General features: G+C 49.6%; 1 protein-coding gene across 1 annotated transcript in view; it reads left to right on the top strand.

Annotated features, from left to right (window-relative positions):
- MROH7 (maestro heat like repeat family member 7) overlaps positions 1-24,148 on the top strand; it is a 32,605-nt gene that overhangs the window by 7,858 nt on the left and 599 nt on the right. The window contains exons 8-17 of the mRNA XM_066266547.1: positions 1,426-1,564; positions 4,522-4,712; positions 9,727-9,864; positions 12,094-12,208; positions 16,669-16,809; positions 17,441-17,620; positions 18,188-18,343; positions 18,605-18,727; positions 21,738-21,840; positions 23,906-23,968. Coding sequence (XP_066122644.1) covers positions 1,426-1,564; positions 4,522-4,712; positions 9,727-9,864; positions 12,094-12,208; positions 16,669-16,809; positions 17,441-17,620; positions 18,188-18,343; positions 18,605-18,727; positions 21,738-21,840; positions 23,906-23,968 — 1,349 coding nt within the window. The remainder of the gene's footprint in view (positions 1-1,425; positions 1,565-4,521; positions 4,713-9,726; positions 9,865-12,093; positions 12,209-16,668; positions 16,810-17,440; positions 17,621-18,187; positions 18,344-18,604; positions 18,728-21,737; positions 21,841-23,905; positions 23,969-24,148) is intronic.

Raw genomic sequence — 24,148 nt, 5'->3', positions numbered from 1 at the left:
TGTGGTCCACATCTTAAGATGGTTGGTTGAGAGTGAATGTAACAGAATTGTGCAGAGCTATGCAAATGGGGTATGCTTCTCATAAAGAGACTTGGCATCATTCATAGAAGCCAAGGACATGAGCGGTGAGGGCTGAGGTGACACATCTCTGTGCTCCCACCTGCAAGAATCTTCTAACCATTCTGACTGCACTGCCCACTAGAGGGTTTTCTTGGAGTCACTAAGCATTCAGACTCACAAGGCTGCCGGTAGACTCCTGACATCAGCATCACGCAGTACACAGGACAGGGCAGTGTCAGGGGCTCCTCCTCACAGGAAGAGCTGGAACATGAAGCCAGCCAGACAGAGCTGGAACAAAATTTAAGGAGGCCCTCACTCTTGGGTGCCATGCCTGCACTTACATGAGCCTGAGAGGAGGGATTCCTTAAATTTTGTGCCGTAAAATGCTTCACTGTTCTTACCGTAGCCTTGGCCCTGTGTCTAAATGTTGGTCTCCTGGGCCTCTCAGGGGAAAGGTGCAGGGCCTGCCCTGTTCAATCAGGCCTCACAGGAACTAGTATTTCTTACAACAAATAACTGTAGACTTTGCTTCTGAGGTCCCCACAAAGATACACCCAGTCACAAGGGTTCCTGCACCCTAGGAAGTTCAAAGCTACAGTGTACCAATCAGTTCTTATAGTTGATTTATAGTTCTCTCAGCCCAGATGCCATTTACCAATTGGGTCATTTTTACCATAAGCAATGTTGCCTAGCAACATAGTTGACATACTATCTTTATCAGGTTTCCAGGGGAACATAGCTGGAGAGTTAATGTTCATGTAGAAGGGGGAAAGGGTTGGATTAACCCTGTAGTGCACTGGCCTGCCAGCGCTTTTAACTCCCCAAGGCAGGAGTGCCCACAGGCTGGTGCCGCCTGGCATGGATGTAGTCCCTGGCCTGGTCAGGAGCGAGCTCCTTGATATTATATGACAAATGCAGAATCCAGGCCCCAAAGGGCTCCTTGGCACAGGAGCCCAGGCTTTGGAGACATCAGACCTGGTCACTTCACTCATTAGCTCTGTAGTCTTGGATTGGTGATTTCATGTCTCTGAGCCTCAACTCTGCATCTGTAAAATGGGAATAACAACCCGCCTTGAGCGTTATTGTGAGAACTCAATGAACTTGAATGTTTTAAATATCTTGTTTACATCTGTGTCCTCAGAGATTTGCTTAGTGCTCAGTATTTACTGAAGTAGCAAATTGTATGCAAAGCACCGGCAGAATACCTGGAAAATAGGGGTTTTCTGTCGTGTTTGCCCTGCCTCATAGGGAGTGTTTTCTGAACCATTCCAGAAATTTGCTGGCATGCCCATGGACACCACTGGGGGCAGGGTGGACCCCTCCCACCCCCTGTCCCCACTAATGATCTCACCTTTGACCTCCCAGCAATGGAGCAGAGATGTGGAGGCAGCTGATACTGCGCAAGCCCAGCTGTGACGTCCGAGACCTCCTGGACCTGATTTTGACCAGCCTGAAGGAGAGGCCCGTCACCAAGAAGGGCAGGGCCTCCATTGTGCCCCTAGCGGTGAGACCGTCCACCTGCCCCTTTCCCCTCCCCCTCCCGCTGGGCTCAAGGCGCCCAGCTTCTACTGCTCTGCTCTGCTAGCAGCTAGTTGTGTGGCCTTGGGCAAGTCTCTGTCTTGGCTCTTGTGATCCACTGATGTCAGCAGCCTCCGGTAGTGAAAACAAAATGACCTGGAGCTCTTAGACCTCAGTGGGAGAACTGGCTTTGCTATGTTACTTTTTTTTGTGATCTGAGCAAGTCCCTTCACCTCTTTGAGGCTCAGTCTCTGCATCTATATGTGGAAAGAATAGTGTCTGTCGCAACTCATTCCTTCACTTAGGTGACACAAAATGTGTAAGTGCTTCTTGCTGTCAGGCTCAGAGCTCAGCCCTGGGGACACAGAGGGAAAGGGTTCTGACTGTGGGAAGAGAGCTGGCTAGACAGACGATTTCTCTCTGCCTCTGTCACCACCACCCGGGCTAAGCCAGTTGGATAATACCCTTGCTCATCACCCTGCTTCCATGCCTACCCCTCCAATCTGCACTGCAGCCAAAAAAACCTCTGAGAAATGCACACCTGCTCTTCTCAACCCCCTCACTTCCCTTTGCCCTTGAGAATAACACCGTGCTTCTACCTGTGCTGCGAGACCTTGCACCCCTCTCTGGCCTCACCACACTCCATGAACTTTTGCTTGCTCAGCTCTAGCCTCACTGGTCTTTGTTAGAATGATTGTGCATTGCAACTTCTGTCACAGGGCCTTTGCACATCACGTTGTTCCCTCTATCTAGACAACTCTCCAGCAAGTTAACTTCTATTCACCCCTCAGCTCTCAACTCAAGCATTACCTCCTCAGGGAAGTCCTCCCTGGTCTCCCTGACGAGATAAAATCTGTGCATACTATACTTTGCTTCACATTCTTTATCTTGGGAGAATTTATCCGAGTTGTGATTTGATGATAGTTGGGGGGGATCATTTGATTAATCTGTGAGGTGCATGAAAACAGTGCCTGAGCTCATTTTGCTCACCACGATATTTCCATTGTCTAACATACACCTGGCACATAGTAGATATTAAAAAAATTTGAACAGATATATTCAAAAAATATTTATTGAACACTTACTATGTGCCAGGCACATTCATAAGTTCTGGTGATTCAGCAGAGAGCAAAACATTCTGATGGCGGGAAGCAAATAAAGGTATGGGGAATGGAAGAGGGGGGTATTATCTTTTACAGAGGAAGATACTCTTGCTCAGTAACAGTCTATGTCTTGTCCAAGGTCACACAGCCAGGACTCAAACTCAGATCTCCTACCTCCAAATCCTGTGCTTTACTACCAGATCTCTCTGCCTCTGTCTGCCAGCCCTAAGTTCTATGAGTAAGGCAGCAGCACCCATGCCTTCTCTAATTTGGACATTTATCCACTCCTTTTTCAATCAGCAGGTGTTAGTGTATTTTCCAGTTACTCATTCATGCTTCTTGTTCAACAAACATAGTTCAAGCATAGACACAGCCTGGACTAATTTTTTTTCTTGTATTGATGACCATTTGAGCAAGATTAAGCCATGAGCAGAGCTCAAGGGCACATCACAAGAGACTTTTTTCTATACCACAGACTGTTTTCTTTGAATACAGTCACTAGTTCTGGGCTGCTGAAAAGCGTGAAGGCTCTGAGTCCCAGGGGCTTGTCTTAGCTCTGCCACTGCCTCTCTGTATAACCGTGGTCAGTCACTTCCCCTTCTTTAGCCTTCATATTTAGATCTGTAAAATGGGTAGTAAAACTCCTGCCTGTCTGACTGTTGAGAAGAGTGAGACAGTGTATGTGAAAGGGTTTCCTAAGCTGTGAGTTACAAACAAGTGCCATTTCTTATTCTTGTCCAGCCCACGCTATGTCATTCATTTCCAGGGGAACAAGCTGTGGTCCTTTCACTTTACAATGAAAGGGGCCAGCTGCGTGGGGTCCTGGTGGGCACAGATTTCAACCATTTCTTTAGAAAACATTCTCCCCTCTCCATCATTCGAGCCCTTCCACGCCTGTGGGGCTGGCTGGAAGAGGACCAGTAACCTCACTTTATGGAGGATAAACCTGAGGCCCAAAGAGGAACAGGAAGTGGTGGAGCCAGAATGAACCGTCTGGTCTTGTGACGCCAGCCCATCCCTGCTCCATCCCTGCCCCCACACTGTCCTGCAGTTAGAGAGGGGCTTGATGGGCTGGGTGTGAGGGCTGGGCCCAGGCCGGGACCAGAGTGGACTGGTAGGTGGAGAAGTTGAGGGGTGAGTGCAAAATGGATCCTTGGGAATCTGGTGGGCCAAACACTAACAAAGCCAAGTTCCCGGGATTTGGGAGGGCGGGTGTAGGGCAAGGGTGTGAGGCAGGTGGGTGTGGAGTAAGAGTCCAGGACTGGTCCTCCCTGGCTTCTGCTCAAGTCTGGGGTTTGTTCCTTTTGGCTGCAGGCCACATGGGGAAGCAGTGTGGGTAGCCTAGTTTAATGGCCCAAAGTAAAGAGTCAGCTGGTGCCCTCTCGTGGTCTGCGTGCCTGTGTTACAAAAGAGGAAGAAGCAGGGCGTGCTACAGCCGTATCTGAATCCTGGGTTCAAGAGCCACTTCTCCCCCTACGGGTCTAGGTGACCTTGGGCAAGTCCCTTCACCCTCCTGAGCTTGTCTCCTCACTGGCACAGTGGGATCAAGGCTCTACCTTACGAGAGACAGACGGGATGGGGTCCCTCCAGCATGATCTTCCATGTCAATGTCAAGGAGGCAGGCTTTTGTTACTGCTCTGGTGCAAGGCGCACCCAGAGAGGCAGGAGCCAGCGTGGGATGTGGCTGGGTGTGGGGGGTGGGGTGGGGGCTTTCCCAGGCTGCGCCAGAGTAGAGCAAAGATCTAGGTCTGACCTCCTAGAGAGGAGGGCAGTCCATCCCCTGCCAGGGATGCTCAGACAAGGGACCAGGACTTCCCACCAGCCTCCCCTCTGCCCCCAGGCAGCCAGCGGCCTGTGTGAGCTCCTCTCTGTCAACAGCTGCTTGGGCCGCGTGCGGCGCATCTACCCGCAGCTGCTCCTGGCCCTGCTCATTCAGGTTCATTACCACATCGACCTCAAACTGCCTGGGCACGTGGCTTCCCACAAGGATGCCAAGAAGGATGTACAGCCCTCTGTCGTCGTACCTGTCCAGTATGCTGTCCCGGGCTTGGGGAGGGCCATGCAGCAGTAAGGGCCCTTCTAAACAATTTTAGGGCAAATCAATCAAGAGACATTAGCTGTGGGATTAGAAGAGAAAACAGAAGCACATTTTTATGAGAGCCAATAATTTGTCCAGCTAATATTCGTGAGCGCTTGCTGTGTGTCAGACTCTGCCTGGCGTTGGGCTACAGGAGAGAATCAGCCCTCCCTATGGGCTCACCATGTCATTTTTCTCCTCTTCCCAGAGATATGATTTGTTTTAAGTTTGAATCCAAGGCCCGACCATCCAACTTAAAATTATTAATTGAGATAGGTAATATATGCACATGGTAAAAATCTCAAAAGACATTAAAAGTGAGTTTCCTTCCCTCCTCTTTGTACAGTTACCTTCTCCAGAAGGACGGAGTTCTTCTACACCCCTCCAGAGGTGGTGTGTGCAGAGATAAGCACACGTTTATTTCTCTATTTTTACAGCACTAAAAGTGTGAACCTTACACAATTACACACTTTTGCTTTTAGCATATACTGTATCTTGGAGATCATTACATGTGGAGCGGCTCGTTTTTAACAGCCACATAATATTCCTATGTAAAAAACTTCAAATGTACCATCATTTACTTACAGGGTCCTCTTGATGGAGGCACTTTGCAGACCTTTGCTGTTACAAACAATGCTTCAGTGAGTTTGCTTGTTCATATGTCTGTCTGCACACTTGCAATTGTATCTATAGGAGGAATTCCTGGCAGTAGAATGGCTGCATCAAAGAGTTTCTGCCTCTAAATATTAAGGTGGAACAGTAACATGGTAGAAAGGGTTCTTGACCAGTGAAATGATGACAGCGGAGTTGGAATATACCCTAAAGCTCCGAATTTGCCAAATTGCCTCCCACAGAAGGCACTGCCACCAATAGTGCATGAGTGTCTATTTTTCCTCACACTTTGCTAGCACAAGGTAGTATAAAACATTTTCTTTGCTGATCTAAAAACTGACAGACAATAGTATTTTGCTGTAACTTTAGTTTGCTTTTTTTTTTTTATCATGAGTGAGGTTGAGGTTGAAATGCTATTTGTGTTCTCTTTTCTGCAAGCCACCTATTCTTGTCTTTTGCTCAATTTTATATAGGACTGTTGAGATTTTTTCTTAATTATCTGTAAAAGCTCTTTATGTTTTAAGGACATTATTCTTTGTCATTTGTAGTCTAGTTGTCACTTGACCTGCAATTATTTTATTTTATTATTATATCTTTTTGGTCATTCATAAATTTTAAATTTATGTAGTCCAGTTTTTTTCATTTTATCTTTTGTGGCTTCTATTGTGTGTTATGCTCACGGAGGTGCACTTTGAGGGGTAGAGAGCAAGCAGTGGTGTAGCTTGGGTTGGATTTGAGTCTTGGTTTCATCACTTAGTGTTTGTACTTTGGGTGAAGTAATTTAAACTTATGGGGGCTTGGTTCCCTTGCCTATGAAATTGGGTAGGTGATGTCTACCCCAAGTATGTGGTAAGAATCAAACAGGATCGTGTCACAGAAAAACACTGATGCTCGTTTCCCAGGCATTCATAGGTGCCACGATGAGGGTGTCACCCCTGACCCAGAAAGCTGGTGGACTTAAGGGAACACAAAACCAGAGAGAAGTGGAGGGGGGTGCTGGAGGAGGAAGAGGGGCACATCATGGAGAAGTTCTCACCTGCTGAGTGGACAGTGCAACCGCCTGACATCGAGGGCTTCACTCAGCTGGCACTTGTGCAAGGGAGGGAGCTAGAAGAGTCCAGTGTCTACCCTCACCTCCGCCTCTCAGAACGCCACCTCTCAGAACGCAGCTTTTGAGACAGAAAAAACAGGTGGGCAAGTATCATGCTGAAGAGGACCAGAAAAGCCATGAGGTGGTCTCGGTGTAGTGGGCTGAATGGTGTCCCCCAAAAGATATGTCCGCCTGGAACCTAAATAAAACCTGTGGTTTTATTTGGAAAAAGTATTTTAAGGTAGAGTTAAGGATTTTGAGATTATCTTGGACTAACCAGGTGGGCCCTAAATCCAATGACAAGTGTCCTTATAAGAAGAGGAAAAGACACACACACACAGAGGAAGGCTACATGAAGAGAGGCAAAGTGACGCAGCCACAAGCAAAGGAAGGCCGTGAGCCACCAGAAGCAGGAAGAGGCCAGGATGGACTCTGCCCTAGGCATTCAGAGGGAGCTTGGCTCTGCTAACTGGATTTTGGATTCTGGCATCCAGAACTGTGAAAGAATAAATTTCCATTGTTTTAAGCCACCAAGTATGTGGTCATTTGTTAGGGCAGCCACAGGAAACTAAGACGCCGGGATGTGGAAGCTGAATGGGTCCTCTGTGCTCCAGACTCCAGTCATGGAATGGGAGGGCTCAGACGAGACTGCGGAGTGCACAGAGATTGTCACACCCTCCTGTGTGGAGGGGTGGGTGGAGGCGATGAGTGTGGATGCCAGCCCTGTCACACTTGGGTTTGAAGGGGGAGGGACAAATCCTGCTGTACTGGACACCACAGACACAGGCTGACAGCGTGTCCCATCAAGTCTGGCCTCCACGCCCTGCAGCAGCCTCAGGCTTCGAAGCAGCTCCATGCTGGATCCTTGACCTAGTGCAGCGACAGGGTAACAAACCTCCCTCCACGTCCCTGGGAAGAGACAGGAATCTTCCAGGAAAGTGAAGCTTACAGAGTGGATGTTTAGGGAGCCAAAGGAAACACACTCCCTCCCCAGAGCTTCTTCCCAATGATGCACCTCTGCCTTCTTACAAGGCAATGCAGGCTGGCCTCCTTTGTCTTTTTTTTTTTTTTTCCTGAAGTTGAAAATGGGGAGGCAGTCAGACAGACTCCCGCATGCGCCCGACTGGGATCCACCCGGCACACCCACTAGGGGGCGATGCTCTGCCCATCTGGGTTGTTGCTCTGTTGCAACCAGAACCATTCTAGCACCTGAGGCAGAGGCCATGGAGCCATCCTCAGCGCCTGGGCCATTATTGCTCCAATGGAGCTTTGGCTGCAGGAGGGAAAGAGAGAGACAGAGAGGAAGGAAAGGGGGAGGGGTGGAGAAGCAGATGGGCGCTTCTTCTGTGTGCCCTGGCCGGGAATCAAACCCAGGACTCCTGCAGGCCAGGCCGATGCTCTACCACTGAGCCAACCGGCCAGGGCCTTCCTTTGGGTTTTTATAGATGTATCTTTGGGAGTGAGGTGGGGAAAGGGGAGATGAGAAGGGTCATTTTAGTTAAACTCTGGGGCCTTATAGAGGGAGTGTTGAAAAATGGGAGAGGACAAACCACAAATGATTCAGAAGCTTTGGCCTAAATCTTTCTGCTTTGGCTGAGCAGCTGAAGACAAGGGGTCTGGGTAAAAGCTGTGGTCTGAAACCTGTGACTGTCAGATTGTTTCCTGTGGAGATCCTGAGCCCTGAGCTCAATCCTGTCCCCAACCCAGTTAGTGAGAACCTAAGCAACTGCCCCTGGAGATGGAGACAGTCAGGGAGTGGAGGGTAGTCAAGTCATAGCAGAGAGCATACACAAGTGACTCGTTCTGTTTTCGCTGAAGATGCTAATGCTTGTCATGGAAGATACAACCTTCCTTCTCCAAACAAAATGGATAAATCTCAGCTTAGCCATTCAGCCAGTGTTTGGAGTTTCAGGGGTGAGGGAGGAGGGTAGATGGGAGAGTCATAGAGGGTGGACAGCACCTGGAGCCTGCCATCCTCTGTCCCCTTGTGTGCGCGTAACTTCAAACTCCAAGGGCATTGCCGCTGAGGGGCTGTCACTGCGCATGTGTTTCAGAGAATCAGCAGGATTCTGCATGCCCGGGGCTCAGGAGAAGCTTGAATTTTCACACTGGACTAATATTCATTCATTACAAAACCAAAATCATGAAAATTAAGAGCAGATTCCTGAACATTACCTGAGCTCCAAAACACTTTGATGCTTTGTCTTGAGTCATGAGAAGCAGCACCTCTCAGGGTCATCTGAGGTGTGTCCACATCACTGTGCCACAAACTCTCTCTCTTTTTAAATGGTTTTATTTATTGATTTTATAGCAAGAAGAGAGAATAAGGAGGAGAGTGAGAAGTATCAATTTATAGTCACTTCACTTTGGTTCTTCAATTATTGATTGCTTGTTGTATGTCCCTTGACCGGGCAAACCCAGGGCTTTGAACTAGCGACCCCAGTGCTTCAGGTTGACGCTCTGTCCACTGCGCCACCACAGGCCAGTGTTGCCAGGCTTGCAACTCTTAAAGCAAGGGCTTGGATTTCTGGAAAGCTTTGCTTAAATGTAAACTTTATTCCACACATTATCAATTTTTATTTTAATATAGGTTTATACACACACATACACATATATATAAGTGCATATATATATATATATACAATGTACACCTGTGAACACCCAGTGCTATGCTGAGCATGAGGTGGGGTGACAGCCCAGGACGATGCCCTCTTGCTTTTTCATAGCAGAGCTTCTCAAGCTCACCCAGGGGCTGCAAAAGCTCAGAGGCCAGGATCCCAGTCTGGTTGGTCCCTGGGTTGTACAAGCTCCCCAGGTTTGGGACTCACTACTTCAGTGTCCTGAGTGAATGAAGGACCCAAGATTGGATAGTAGACTGTGTCCAAATGAGCAAAAGGACTGTCCCACAAAGCACCACCCAGCCATGGGATTAATGGGGGTGGAGGGCAAGAGTGAGACAGGACCTGGGAGGCTGGGAGGCCCCGACCCAGCCTCCTTCCTGTCGAGAGACCCAGGGGAAAAAGGAGGGTGGGCACCAGCTCAAAGGGAGGGACGTTTTGCTTCTGTTCTCTCTCTTTTTCTCAAAGCTAACAACTCTTTATAAAAAAGCCACTCTTTGTGGTTACACCAAACACCACTAGCTAATGAACAACATGGCAGAGAGAAGCATCTGGCCAGATGGGAGCTGACGTGGGAGGGACCTGGGTGGAGGGAAGCCCAGCCTGCGGATGGGGTGACATGAGGTCTCAGCCCCCTTGTCTTGGCAGCTGGGTGGTCAAAGTGGTGAAGACCCTACTGCTGAAGATGGGATGCTCATATGAGGCCACATTTCTGGATGACCAGGGTGGCTGGGAGCTCATAGGGCAGGCGGAGAACCACCACCGAGGAGTGTCCCTGCTGGCAAGGTGAGGCCACAGACCCCTGGGGCAGGGGGCAGAGGGAGGGGACAGACCTTAGCATCTTCAGACAGGTTTGAGTTTGCATCTCTCTGGGCAAAAACCTTCCCTCAGGCCATCACCTCTTCTCTAAAACCAGCAGGGTACCGCCTACTTCAGTGGGTAGACAATACAAATGTGCAGGACGGCACACACTGTGGAGGCGAGCTGTGGTTTTTACAGTGCCTGGCCATCGCACAGCACTCAGCTTCTTTACAAAGCACCTTTTCTCACTGTGTTATGAAGTTAGTGCCCACACGAATCCAGAAATGATGGGAGGATGGCTGAGTAGTTCCGAGTGTGGCCTTGGAGTTTGGTCTGCCTGTGTCGGAACCCCAGCTGGCCATTTCCCAGCTGTGTGACCCAGGGCAAGTTACTTCTCTGTGGGTCTGTTTTCCTTTCAGTAGTATGGAAATAATAATGGGATCCATATCTAAGATTTGGTGCGAGGATTAAATAAAGTACTTGGAACAGTCCCTGGCATATGGTAAGAACTCAACACAGGTTAGCTTTTCCTGTCGCTATACTCCCTGGTGGGGCAGAAATCACTAATGCAGAAGAGGATGCATAGAGGGACAGTCATGTTCCAAAGGTCATAAAGCTGGGAAATGGCCCGCTGACCCAGACCAGAGCTCTTCCCTGAAACCACACACAGCCTCCCCTGGGGTCAGGAGGGGCACCTTGATTTCAACGACGTGACTCCTGAAGGAACAGCTTGCCTCTTAGCCCTGCACCAAGTGCCCAGGACGCTGCTCTTCCTGGGGTCTCAGGATACAATCCTATTTCTTGAGTCGTACTTACTTTGCTTGAGGCATCATGCAAAAGGCCGTATGTCTGTGAATTATTCCATTTAACTCTCACCATGACGATGAAATCGCACTATTATTTTCTCAGTGTTACCCAGGAGGAAACCAAGGGCAGAGAAACTAAATGACTTGCCACAGTCACACAGCGAGTGGCGGGGCTGGATTTCAACCCCGGCTGTCTTGCTCCAGACTCTGTGCACGGTTGCCACGCTGTCTGAGTCCAGTGTTGAATGGAGCATAGTGTAGTGGTCTTTTTTATTTTTATTTTTATTTATTTATGCATTTTAGAGAGGAGAGAGAGAGAGAGAGAGAGCAGGGGGAGGAGCAGGAAGCTCCAACTCCCATATGTGCCTTGACCAGACAAGTGCAGGGTTTTGAACCAGCGACCTCAGTGTTCCAGGTCGATGCCTTTATCCACTGCACCACCACAGGTCAGACGTGTAGTGGTCTTCACACTTGAGAGAGCATCAGAATCATCAGGGCTTGTTAAAACACTGATTGGCCTGACCTGTGGTGGCGCAGTGGATAAAGCGTCGACCTGGAAATGCTGAGGTCGCCGGTTTGAAACCCTGGGCTTGCCTGGTCAAGGCACATATGGGAGTTGATGCTTCCAGCTCCTCCCCCTGCTCTCTCTCTCTCTCTCTCTCTCTCTCTCTCTCTCTCTCTCTCCTTTCTAAAAAAAAAAAAAAAAAAAAAAAAAAAAAAAAAAAAAACCCACTGATTGCTGGGCCCCACTCCCAGAGTTCCTGATTCAGCCAGTCTGCGATGGGGCCCGAGACTGTGCATTTCCGACAAGGTTCTAGGGACGCTGCTGCTGCTGACGCAGTATGGTACTTTGAGACCTATCAACTCGGTACGATAAACAAGGCAGCTGGAGTGGGGAGCCTTGGGTTGGGATCACAGCCCTGCCATTTTTCCAGCTCTGCGACCTTGGGCAGGTTATACTTGGAGGCTCTGTCTCCCTGTCTATAAAAATGGGGACAATAGCAGTAATCTGCCTCGAAGCTTCATGGTGAGGATCCAGTGTGATAACAGTGTGAACGCCTCTGGCTGCTGCCTGATGCTTAGTGAGTGGGTCCTCACAGTCTCTCCTTCCCATCTCCTCCTCCTCAGTGGTCCTGTGCGGTTGGGAGTCTAAAGCCTGCCTGTCTTACTGGTTTGTCCTGTCTGTCGGGCAAGTCACTTCCCACTGTAAGCCTCACTTTCCCCATCTGTAAAACAGAGCAGTTAAACTAGATGGTCTCTGAGGTCCTGTTCAGGTGGGAAATCTTGGGAACACAGGAACCCAGGTTACCCTGTCTTGTCTATACTTTCAAATGTCATGGCCAGACTTCCCCCAGCAGGTCTCCCTGGGGCTGGCGAGCCTGAGGGACCGCTCCCCTCCCCGCCGCAGGGCCATGGTGCACTACTCCTGCCAGGAGCTGTGCCGCATCCTCTACCTGCTCATCCCGCTCCTGGAGCGAGGCGACGAGAAGCACCAGATCACTGCCACCGCCTTCTTCGTGGAGGTACCCACTGGGCCCTGGGTGTGCTGGGTTGGAGCTGCTCCCGGCCTTCCCCCGAGCTCAGACCTCAGTTCTCAGTACTTGTCTTTTCTCCTGTGCAAAGAGTGCTTAACAATGTACAGTTTTTGTGAGCATGATATCTCTCTGATATGAAGAGCTCCCTCTTCCCTCCCTTTTTTTCCTCCTCTCCCCAATTCCTTCACTCCATTCCACTCTTGTCAGATCTCCTCTGTGCCCCAGGCAGTCACCATTCTTTGCTGGGCACTTCTGTGTGCCAGGCACCAGATTGCAGATACAAATGTAAATTTGACTCCACTCAATGAATTTTTGGTGCAGCAGAGGGGACAGACGACACCCTTATTATAGCATGGGATGCATTAGCATGATGTGTATTAGCATTGGCGCAGTCCAGGCTGTGGTGGCAGAACAAGAGCCTTGAGGTGGTGGGGAGCATCAGGGAGGGCTTCCTGGAGCTAGTGACATCTAAGCTGAGTGAGTGTGTGTGTGTAGGTACTGGAACGGGGTGCTGGGAAAAGATAAGTCAGGAGAAAATTGATAGGGTCATACTCAGAGAAGCAGACTCACTTATAAAAGCAGAACATTTACTGAGTACTTACTGTCTTCCAGACACTTTGTGAGAGCTTTATACATGGTGATTCATGCGGTCCTCACACAATCCTATGATGCAGATACTACATCTCCCATTGCAGAGAAGGAAGCTGAGGCACACGCAGTCACACGTGGCAGATCCAGGATTCAAACCCAGCCATCTGGGCTCTTAAAACACACTCTTCAGTGTGTGTGTGTGTGTGTGTGTGTGTGTGAGAGAGAGAGAGAGAGAGAGAGAGAGATAACTACCGGAGTGAACAAAGGTTTATAGTTGTGAGTACTTGAAACGCAGAGTGTAGTCTTGTACATATTATTTATTAATTATTGTACTACTTTCCATTTGAACAACTGAATACCTACTTTTCTCCCACCCTATATATCATAGAAGTTACTATTTCAGCTATTTTTAAGCACACCGTTCAGTGGCCTTAAGTGCATTCACATTGTGTGCAACCATCACCACCATCCATCTTCATAACTTTTTAATCTTCCTTCCCAACCTGAACCCCACCCCACCCCCTGCCTGGCCAACTCCTGGCCCCTGGCAACCACTGTTCTACTTTCTGTCTTGTGAATCTTCCTATTCTAGGTTTTATATAAATGGAATCATATGCTGTCTGGCTTGTGTCACTTAACATAATGTTTCTAAGGTTTATCCATGTTGTAGCATGCATGGATCAACATTTCATTCCTTTTTAAGGCTAAATCATACTCTGTAGAATATATATATACTACTCACAAAAATTAGGGGATATTTCAAAATGAATATGAAGCCATACAATATTCCCTAATTTTTGTGAGCAGCGTGTGTGTATGTGTGTGTGTGTGTACACATATTTTGTTGATTCATTCATCTCTTGATGGACACTTGCAAACCCAGCTTGCATGCCTCTTTTGGCCGACTGGTTATCATGCAGGAGGTCAGGGCTATCACCAGGGTCTGTACAGTGGGGCTCAGAGGCAGGAGGCTTGGTTAAGAAAAGCTTCATGGAGGTGGTGCCATTTGAGCTGGGCCTTGACAGGTGAACAAAGTTTGGCAGCCCGACAGGAGGCGGCGGTGCTCTAGGCACTGCTTGCCTCCTTCCTGCCTCTCCAGCTGCACTGTGAGTCTGTGGACCTTCGGCCACATCACGTTTGCATTGCATCCCCAGGCCCAGTCCTGAGAGAGCTCTAAGATGTGGAGATTAAATGAACACATAAACATCTGAACGAACACTTTGCCTGGCTCTGCAGGCACCAGTAGAACATGTTACCTCCTGGAGGATAAGCATAGGTCTTACTTTTTAAAAAATTTTATTTTATTGATTGACTTTAGTGAGAGAGTAAGGGAGAGAGAGAAAGAGAGAGAGAAGAACACAGATCTGTTCCTGTATGTCTCCTGACCAGGGATCGAACCAGCAACCTTGCCAGATCTCAGGGGATGCTCTCATATCCATCACAAGGTCAAGGACTCTACACTTAACCTTTTGCAGCATTTCCTTGGAACCCTGAGCAGTGGCCCTCCCTCCATGGAGTGAGAGTTCTCCCATAGTTTCTTCTACTCTGCAGAAGAGGCGGCCTGCTTCTGGCCAGAGCCAGACTCACCATGCACACTGTGGAACTTAGATGTAGCCCAGATGATGTCCCTCCCTGGCTCCCCCAGGCCCCTATACTGTGAAAGTCTTGTGTATACTTGCTTCTCCCAATGGCCGGTGAACTCCTCAAGGACTGTGTGACCTTGGGCAAGTCACTGAACCTGCCTGTGCCTCAGTTTCTTGGCCTGTAATAAGGGGATAATGGATTGCCTGTAGAATAAGGTTTTGATGAGGGTTCAGTGAGTTTACATAAAGCACTCAGTATAGGGCTAGAACATAGGAGGTGCTCTCTGTGAGTCAGCTCTGTTGCTGTTATTAGTAGTAGTGTTAGTATTATTACTACTTCTACTACTACTACTACTACTACTACTACTACTACTACTGTTTTCTGTGTCTTTAATGCCCAGCACAGAACCTGGTGCAGAGCAGACCCAAGTGTTCATTATGTAGATGGGTGGGAGCCCCTCTCCCCAGTTCTCTCTTCTCATCACTGTGAGTGGACATGATCTCAATAGTCTCAGTAGATCCAGGGCAAGGCAATAGGTAGGAGAAGTGTATGAGGATGACTAGGCAGGAGCAAAAGCCTGGTGGTCACAGGGGTGGGGAGGGCAGCAAGGGAGAGGAAGGAGACGAGAGTGATGCCTGGTTTGGGACTGGGACGAGGGTGGGGGTTGGTGGTGGTAACCCTGCAATGGGGACACAGGAGGAAAGCAGTTCTAATGAGAAAAGGAACCAAATTTCATGTTGCATGCAGCAAATGTCCCCTAAGCACATACTCCACACCAGAGCTGTGTTAGGTAACAGGGACCCAAGGAGAAACACTTATTTGTGTCCTCAAGGAAAATCGCAGTGGGACAGGGGAGGCATAAGCAGATGGGGGTGCTGAGGTCTCTACGTTCAGGGCTGTAGGGGGCCCAGGGAAGGGAGCCGTCAGCCCAGGTGAAGCCTGGGGGCACTGCCAGACATGGCTTCCTGGGGGCCGAGCTCTGGATGGAGCCATGCGAAGTAAGCAGGGGCTAGAGTGGAGATGGGTGCCCTGGCAAAGGGCATCTTGCCCACACCCAAGAGACAAAACAGCCTCGGTCATTCCACAGACAATGCGGCTTGGTTAGAAGCTGGTTGGTGGTAAGAGTGTAGCTAGAGGGTAGGCAGGCATGAATGAGGCCCCAGAGCCATTAAAGTTGATAGTGAAAGGCGATGGTGGACACGGGGGCTCTGAGCTGAATAGTGACACGTTCAGCTCTGACGTGAGGTGCTGGACATCAGGTGCACATGTGCAGTGAACTATTGGTTTTCCAAATCGGAAGCTCCAGACAGAGGCTGAATCAGACATAAAGACTCAGGAGTTATTTGCCTAGGGACAGCCGTTAAGGTCCTGAGAGTGGGCCCTGGCCAGTTGGCTCAGTGTTAGAGCATTGGCCTGGCACGTGGATGTCCTAGGTTCAATTCCTGGTCAGGGCACACAGAAGAGACCATCTGCTTCTCCTCCCCTTCTCTTCTCTCTCTCTTCCTCTCTTTCCCTTCTACAGCCATGGCTCAATTAGTTCAAGAGAGTTGGCTCTGGGAGCTGAGGATGCCTCCCTCGAGCCTCCACCTCAGGAGCTTAAAAATAGCTTGGTTGCTGAGCAACAGCCCTAGATGAGCAGAGCATCCCCAGTAGGGAGCTTACCTGGTGGATCCCTGTAAGGGGGCACATGTGGGAGTCTGTCTCTCTGCCTCCCCTCCTCTCACTTAAAAAAAAAAGAATTAAAAAATATCCTGAGGTGGGGGGGCTCGCCAAGGAGAGGGGGCAGAAAGGACAGGGTCTGGGTCACCACTTAGTGCTGGATGGAGACAGAGGAGCCAGTGCTATCACTAAGTAAACCCAAGCTGTCCAATACTATTGCCACAAGCGACCTGGGGCCTATTTGGCCCTTGTAATGCAGGTGTCTGACCTGAAATAGGTTGTTAAGTATAAAATTCGCACCAGATTTCAGTGTGAAATATACCAATAATTTTTATATTGATTACATGTTGAAAAGATAATATTTTGCATATATTGGATTAAATAAGATATATTATTAAAGTTAACATAACGTAATTCTTTTTATTTTTTTTTAATGTGGCTATTAGAAAATTTAAGCTTATACATGTGGCTTGCATTGGACAGCACTGGCCAGGCAGTAATCATTCATGTCCCACACTCAGCCCCTGGTCATCCAGTGTGTGCTGTCAGTGCATGGGGACACAGGGGCATGCCTGTCCCCTCAGTCCACAGAGTAATTACCATTACTCCCTCAGCTCTTCCAGATGGAGCAGGTGCGGCGGATCCCCGAGGAGTACTCTTTGGGACGAATGGTGGAGTGCCTGAACCACCACAACCCCATCATGAGGGTGCTGTCCATCCGAGGCCTGGTCATCCTGGCCCGCAAGAGTGAGAAGGTGAGTCGAGGGCAGAGTGGAGCCTGGCCCGGCCCAAGTCTAAATGCTGTGGCTGGAATCAGAGCCCATTTCTGTCCCTGCCTCAGCTGTCCCATCTATAAAACAAATATCCCTTAAATATTTTCCCTAAATACTTTAATATTTTTGAAATAGTTTCTAATCCAGACTTTTCATCATGACCCAAAAGGCAGTGTGTGTAAGAGGGGCTGAGGATGGCAGCCATTATTCCTGTTTTACACATTAGAAAAACAAGGCCAGGATTGTGGGGCGCCATTAGCATATTTAAAATTAAAAGTGCTTTGTTTTTTTTTTCTACCAGGTATTGTTGCAGCTCATGATATATATAGTAGGATGAAGGGACAAGATGTAGACCCACAAAGCTATAAATAGAGGGAGGGAGTAGACAGCAGAGGGCCTCAGGTATCCAGTTCAGGAAGGAGTCAGCAAGGCCAAAGAGGGCATTGGGGACACCAAGAGCTTGAGTGGGGGCATTCCAGGCAGGTGGGCTGGCATAAACAAAGGCTCGGAAGTGGGGCTTGCTTCACCAACTTCTTCTTAATGAATCAGAGGCTGGACCTCCCACCTGTTAGCCCAGGTAAGAGCCCCCATCCCAAATACTGCTGCCCCACAGTTTGCCAGAGTGCAGGCCCTCCTGCCCACCATGGTGAAGGGCCTGAGGAGTGTGGATGGGCTGCTCGTGATGGAGGCGGGCCTCAATCTCAAGACCATCTTCAAGGGGCAGGACCGGAAAAGGAGTGACAGCTCGGTCTACGTGGAGATGCTGCAGGTCCTGCTGCCACACTTCAGTGATGTGAGGAACCGCCTGGTGGTGGGTGGTGGCCGCAGGAGGGGAGGGCGTTGGCATATAGAGGGCTGTGAGACTTCCACGGGCTACTGGGTCCTGGGCAGGGCCAAGTCAGCCCAGGGGAAGGGGGACCTCATTTCAACTGGTCCACATCTTTTTGTGAATAGGTTTGCATGGAGAAAGGTCCTTCTCTAATTGGCTCTCATAGAGAGAGCACTTCTTTTGTAATCAAATCTCCCCAGAGACTTACTACATCTACAGAAGGTGCATTTTTTATTGGCCATGGCAGAGGGGGGCATTTTCCCACTTGGCACTAAGGTACCTTTTAGGTGAGCAGGAGCCCTGGCTGGGAAGAGTGGGTGGAGCTCCAGACCTAGGTTCCGGTAGAATGGGACCCCAACCTCAGATCAGCCCCACCAGGTGGCCTCTGCTATTCTTTGTCTCTGTGCCTTCTGTGCCTGACAAGCCACTCAGAAAGAGTGGAATGAAGGTTGTGGTGCCTCCAAGTGGGACTCAGGGGCCAGGCGGCCTCCTGGAGAAGGGGGTACTCCTAAGCCTCTGCGTCTGTCCCAGTCACGAGAGGATGTGCGCTCCTCCTGCATCAACCTTTATGGAAAGGTGGTCCAGAAGCTGCGGTCACCCCCCACCCCTGCCATGGAGGAGCAGCTGATCAGCACCTTGGTGCCCCTGCTGCTGACCATGCAAGAGGGCAACACCAAGGTGGGCCAGGTGAGTGTCCGCAGGTACCTGGCCCTGCAGGTGCATCTCCCTTTATGGAAACCGATCCAGAATCACTAACAATCTACCGGGGGAAGTCTGTGTTCCAAAAGCACCTATGTCAGGATCCCTCTTCCAAACAGCCAACTTCACTTGTACATTTCAAATAGGAATTGACTTTCCAAAATCCAGTTGCACACAGCTTTCTCCTGGAACATATCTAGCTGTCCTGGAACTCCACAGCTCTGGTATTCTCTCTCCATTGGTCCCCAGTTCTGTGTGAAGACCCTGTTCTGCTGTTCTTGCTTCATGGCTTGGGAATTGCCAAAAAGAGCTTATAGCCGGAAGCCCTGGGACAGCCAGCCACAGACGGTGACCAAGATTTGCAACTACCTTGTGAGTGCTTCCGAGACTGCAGTGGTTCGTTATGAGTATGTTGGAGGTGGGCAAGTCTTCTCTTTTCTCTCCTTTTTTCTTACATCCTGACTGGCAATTTCAATAGCACTCGTGTTGTTGGCTCCTGAATGCTCATCTCCATCTCTGACCTCTCTCTGCACGTCGTGTTCCCACCCCAGTGGCCTACCAGACGCCTCCCCCGGCTGAACCACATGCACCACAAGCTCAGCGTGTCTCTTCTGAACTTATGGCTTTCCCATTACAATTCTGCTCTGTCCCTCTCGGTCCCCAAAGCTGAAACCTAGAGTCATCCTAGACTCTTTCATCTCCCTCAACTTCGACATGAGATCAATCTTAAATATGCTAAATACCCCTAAATCTGTTTCTCCCTCCCTATCCCCACTGTGATTGCCTTTAGTTCAGGTCCTGGATGTCTCTCAGCCAAGACATGGGCCTGGCCATCCAGTGGGTCTCCCAGCCTTTAATCTCAGCTCTTTTCCAATCCATTCCCCACCCAGCTGACCAGAGTGGTCTGGTTAAAACAATATCTGTTTGTCTCGCTGGAAGGGCTTCATTGGCTCCCTTTTCTACAACAGTAATTCCCAGGGTGTATTGTCTATGACACCTGTTCTATAAGATATGCCCTGCAGGGGAGGAGTTCTAAGATAAATAAGTTTGGGAAATACCACATTGTCATCTTCCTCTTGGATATTTGCAATGCCATCAGCTCATTAAAGCCTCTGAGATCTTCCTGCGCTAAGGACATGTTTCATGGTGGTTTAATTTATGGCTTCCCAAAGTTATTTGACCGCAGAACCCCTTTTCTGGATAACATCTGAGAATATCCTAAGGTAGTAAAGTGCTGAACTATAGGACACAACCCATTTCCTGCATACAACATTTAGGAAGCTTTGCCGTCCAGTCCCATGTACCTTCACTGTCGTCATGGGCAGGGTCCCCGGGACACAGACTCTTAGACAGAGACTACCATGCAGGGGTTTTATGAAGCAGTACCATTGGGGTCAACTCCTTTGGAAGGGAAGGCAGGGAGGAGGAGTGGCGAAGAAGTCAAGCCTCAGGGTAGTTTCAGGGGAAGTCTCAGCCAGCACTATGTGAGATTCCCCAAATTGGGGCTGGGGTCAGGTCTTTACACCCCTGTATCCACCTCTCTGGATGCCAGCCACCCTGAGAAGGAACATGACCTTGGGTCAGCAGTTTCCTTCCCCCAAGGCAATCCCCAAAGGGGGAATGAATTTTTCACACCCAAAGGGAGATCTGGGCAGAGCATGCTAACACCCCCATGCCAACCTAACAAATATATACCAAGTAACAGACTGTTACTAGGATCAAGAAAAGGACTCAACACCGCCATTACCAGTAATGCTCAAAATCTCCTCAATCCAGTGTCTAATATTATTACCATCATTTTACAGAGAGAGAAAAAGGCCTGGAGGAAGTATTTGGCTGGGGCACTAATTCAAATACCTACAGTGCCCAGTGACTGGGCAGATAATGATCATGAGTGACGTGCTGTGGCAGTGCCTGCCTGTGGCAACCTGGCGGGCCCGGTCCCTGCCGAAAGCCTGAGTGGACGGCTCCAGCTCACTATGCAGCCACTGCCAGGTCCTCTGGCTTCACAAGGAAAACTAGAATCCAAATTTTTGTAAGATGTTAATTAGCAATCAATTACGCTTGCTTAAAACAGTGTGCTGGTCTCTGCTTGGATGGTCACTTGTGGCCTGTGGGCTGTCAGCTTGTGACCTCTGCATTAGACCCTGCAGGATGCCCAGTCTCTTCTTTGATCTCTAAGTGTCAACAGCTTTTGCTCATGTGCAGGTCAACCTCTAGCCTTAGCTTTAGAAGGAGTTGGTAACCTACCCATTCCTCAGTTCATTCATTCACCCATCTATGCATCCAACTCTTTCTGGGCACCTGCACCATGCTCAGCCCTGTCCAGGGTGCCGAGGACCCTGAGCCGAGTGAGCTGGCTCCTTCTCTTTGGGGAGCTCAGGACCCAGTGGGGGAGACAGCTATAGATAATTACAGCACAATGTCATAGGTGCCATGACAAAGACTGTGCAAGATGCTGCAGAAATATCAAGGGTGATGGGATCAGCTCTGCCTGAGGGTTGTGGAAGCTTCGGGAGGAGGTGGCTTCTGAGCTGAGCCTCAAAAGATGAGAGGGAATTCATCAGACAGTGACGAGAAGAAAGGGCGCTGCAATCAGGAGCAATTGCTTGTACCAGGCACAGATCTGGGGTGAGCTGGGCTATGCCCTGGGACCCCAGCATGATGTGCATGGCAGGTGGAGGATATGGTGGACGTTGAGGCTGAGAAGGAACATGACCACAAAGGCTTGGCATGCTAGGACTAGGAGTTTATTCCCCCATGTGCAGATAGTCAGCAGAGGAGTGGTCAGATCAGACTTCTTTTCATCTCCTGTATCAGCCTCTTAGCAGGATGCCTGCCCCCTAGTTTCTACTTGGTCAAAATTATCCTAAACACTACTATCAAACTATTTTGTCCAAAACATTGCTTTACCATTACCCTATAGGTAGGTTTCTTATTTTCTAATGTGTAAGTAAGCCCTGTTCCTGTCTGGCTTTTAAGGGCTTTTAAGAGCCTCCTCACTCACCAGTTTATTACCAGCTGCTCTGCAACTTGAATCTTTCACCCTGGTCAGACCTGTCTCCTTATTGCTCGTGTCTCTTGCACGCCATGTGCATTCTCACCTCTGCCTGGACTTGCATTTAGAACTTTTCTTCCAGCTGCAGCAGGGAGATGGATCAGGAGAGGAGACACTCAGGGCAGAAAGACCACTGAAGCAATTGTAATCAGCTAAGAGAAGAGAAGATGAGGCCTGGCCTCTGGGGGCTCAGGCAGACATATTTAGGAGGCAAGGGGCCAGGGCTTGGTTGCCTGACAGAGTCACCATTCTTATCTTTAGGAGGGTGGATGAGGAACTAGTCCCTGTGAGGGCTCAGTACTCTGGGGGTTCTCTTTGTCCCAGGTGAACACTCACCAAGACAGCACCTTCACATTTCTCAGCCAGAGCCTGGAATATGCCAAGAATTCCCGGGCCTCCCTCCGGAAGTCCTCAGTCATGTTCATAGGTAACCTGCCCTGGCACGACTAGTCCTGCTCCTGGGGCTCTGCCCAATCTCCCATTTGCTTCTTCCCCTTGGAAGGAAGGAAGCTGCCAGCCCTTTTGGCACCTGGGTGGATGCCCCTCTTTGGGTTTGAGGGTTGGCTGGCAGATAGTCATGGTGAAAGTTAGAAAGGTCTTCTCTCCTCTAAGATCCCCGCATGGGAAGTGGGCCACAGGCTCAATTCAGTCTGGAGCCCTGGTGATGGTCACAACCCGGGCAACTGTACACAGCAGAACTGCTGCTTCCCACATGGGGTATAGCCTAGGTCAGGCCCGGCAGGAGGGCCAAGTGGTACAGTGGAAAAGTGAAGTCATATCTCAGCTCCATGATCCCTTTTCTGAGTTCAGTTTTCTCATCCGTGAGATGGGGGTAAATTCCTGTTTCACAGAATGAATGAGAATTTTTTTTTAATTTGAAGCCTGGCAGGTCAAGGTAGCTCACTCAAGGGTAATTACCTTCATTCTTCTACTTCCCAAAATCCCAACCTCGGCCTCTGTGGGGAAAAAACAAATAGCAGATTCCCCTCACCCAGAATCCCCTGCAGGAAGGACCCTTCTGATGACATGCTGGGCATGTCTCCTCCCTGCTACTTTCCCTCACCCCCGGGTAACCACACACCCTTCACCAAGGACCAGGAAACCCTCTTGCAAAGAGGCATGGAGAAGATGATGCTCCCAACCCCCTACTTTGTAAAGCAATGCTTCCTCAATTCATTTGCAGTTTTTCATCCATCCAGTCATCCATGAATCCCTTCAGTGGTTTATTTAGCAAACAGTTGTTGACCCCCTACTCTGGGTCAGTCACTATGCTTAGTCTAGGAAAACAAAGAGTCCTTCAGGAGGCGATGCTTATGGTGGAGTGGTTGTTAAAATGTGACCCGTGATGGGATAGAGGAGCCATGCCCAGGACTGGTGGAGCCCTCAGTACGTGGGGGCCTGTTCAGTGGCAGAGTCTCACATGGAGTGACCTTATTTCCTAAATCTTGTTCCAAATTAATCACTCCTAAACGTGTTGGTGTTTGACACACTGGGAGTCTCCTCTGTGCCAGGGCCCATGCTGGGGGAACGAAGCCGAACAGCGCCTGCCTCTGCCTGCAGACGGCCCCCCTTGTGGGGCGGTGCTGCCAATCCCTGTGGGTTACCAGTCCTTTGTGAGACTCTGAGGAAAGTCATGAACACTTTCTCTGGGAAAATGCATACATGCATATGATTGTGCACATGCTCTAGAGCCTCAGAGACTACCTTACCGTCCCCTGCCTTCCCCTCCCCAGTGGATTTAAGCTAAAGAAATCCCTGCTCTGGTGGGAGATTCATAAATCACGTGTAAAATACAGCATGGTATCTACAGATAGAGAAACTCATGGGGACTCTGGGAACCCAGAGAAGCACTTAACCTAGTTTGGGAGAGGGGCAGGAAGGATTTCCTGGAGGAGCAACTATGTTGAGCTGAATAGTCAGGGATAATAGGAATTAGCCAGGTAAAGAAGTGGTATAGACCGACAGGTGGCAGGCTCCGCGGGCAGAGAGGTTTAGGCCATTTAAGGATGTGCTGGTACTCGGGGAGCCAGTTCAGGCTGGGAGCACAGGAGGGCTGAATAACATTGCTGCGGAGCTGGGTCTCAGCCCACTAGGGCGCTGTCCACTGCTTGCCTGGAAGGTATGCCAGGCACGGGGTGTCTTTCATGTAATCGTGGCTCAAGCTCCCCAGAAGAGGGGCAGCTGCAGCACCTCCCCAAGTATCAGCTGAGGATGCTAAAGGCCAGTCTGATTAAGGGACCACGTGGGGCTGCCCGTCAGAGTTGGCAACAGCTCACATCCTGCCCCTGTCCTAGTGCCATCCTTGCCCTTCGAGCCTGCCACCTGTCCCAGGGGACTCTTGGGGAATCTGTCCCAGGGTCAAATGAAGTTCTCCTTTTGTGTCCTCATTTGCAGGGCTGGAGAAGCTTCTCTGAGGAGATCTGGTCTGAGGGTGGGATGGGTGGGGTCTGAGTCAGGAGGTAGGTGTGCTCACCTCTCCAATTATGCTCAAGGGTCCCTGGTCCCCCTCATGGATAGCATAATGACAGAAGATCGTTGGAATGAAGTTAAAGCCGGTAAGTTGTGCCTTGTGTTGGTGAGATTTCAGGGGCCAGGGAGAGAAGGAGTAGGCTCATAGTGGATCACAGGAAAGGGGAGGGATAGGTCGCAAGGCAAGCGTTCTCAGCTCAGTTCAGCTGTGTTAGATTTTATGCAGGCAAGAACATGTTAAGTACCACGGAGTCACCAAGACACAG

This window comes from Saccopteryx bilineata, chromosome 3, assembly GCF_036850765.1.
Source record: "Saccopteryx bilineata isolate mSacBil1 chromosome 3, mSacBil1_pri_phased_curated, whole genome shotgun sequence".
Classification (NCBI taxonomy): domain Eukaryota; kingdom Metazoa; phylum Chordata; class Mammalia; order Chiroptera; family Emballonuridae; genus Saccopteryx; species Saccopteryx bilineata.
This window is presented reverse-complemented; position numbering and strand designations above follow the sequence as displayed.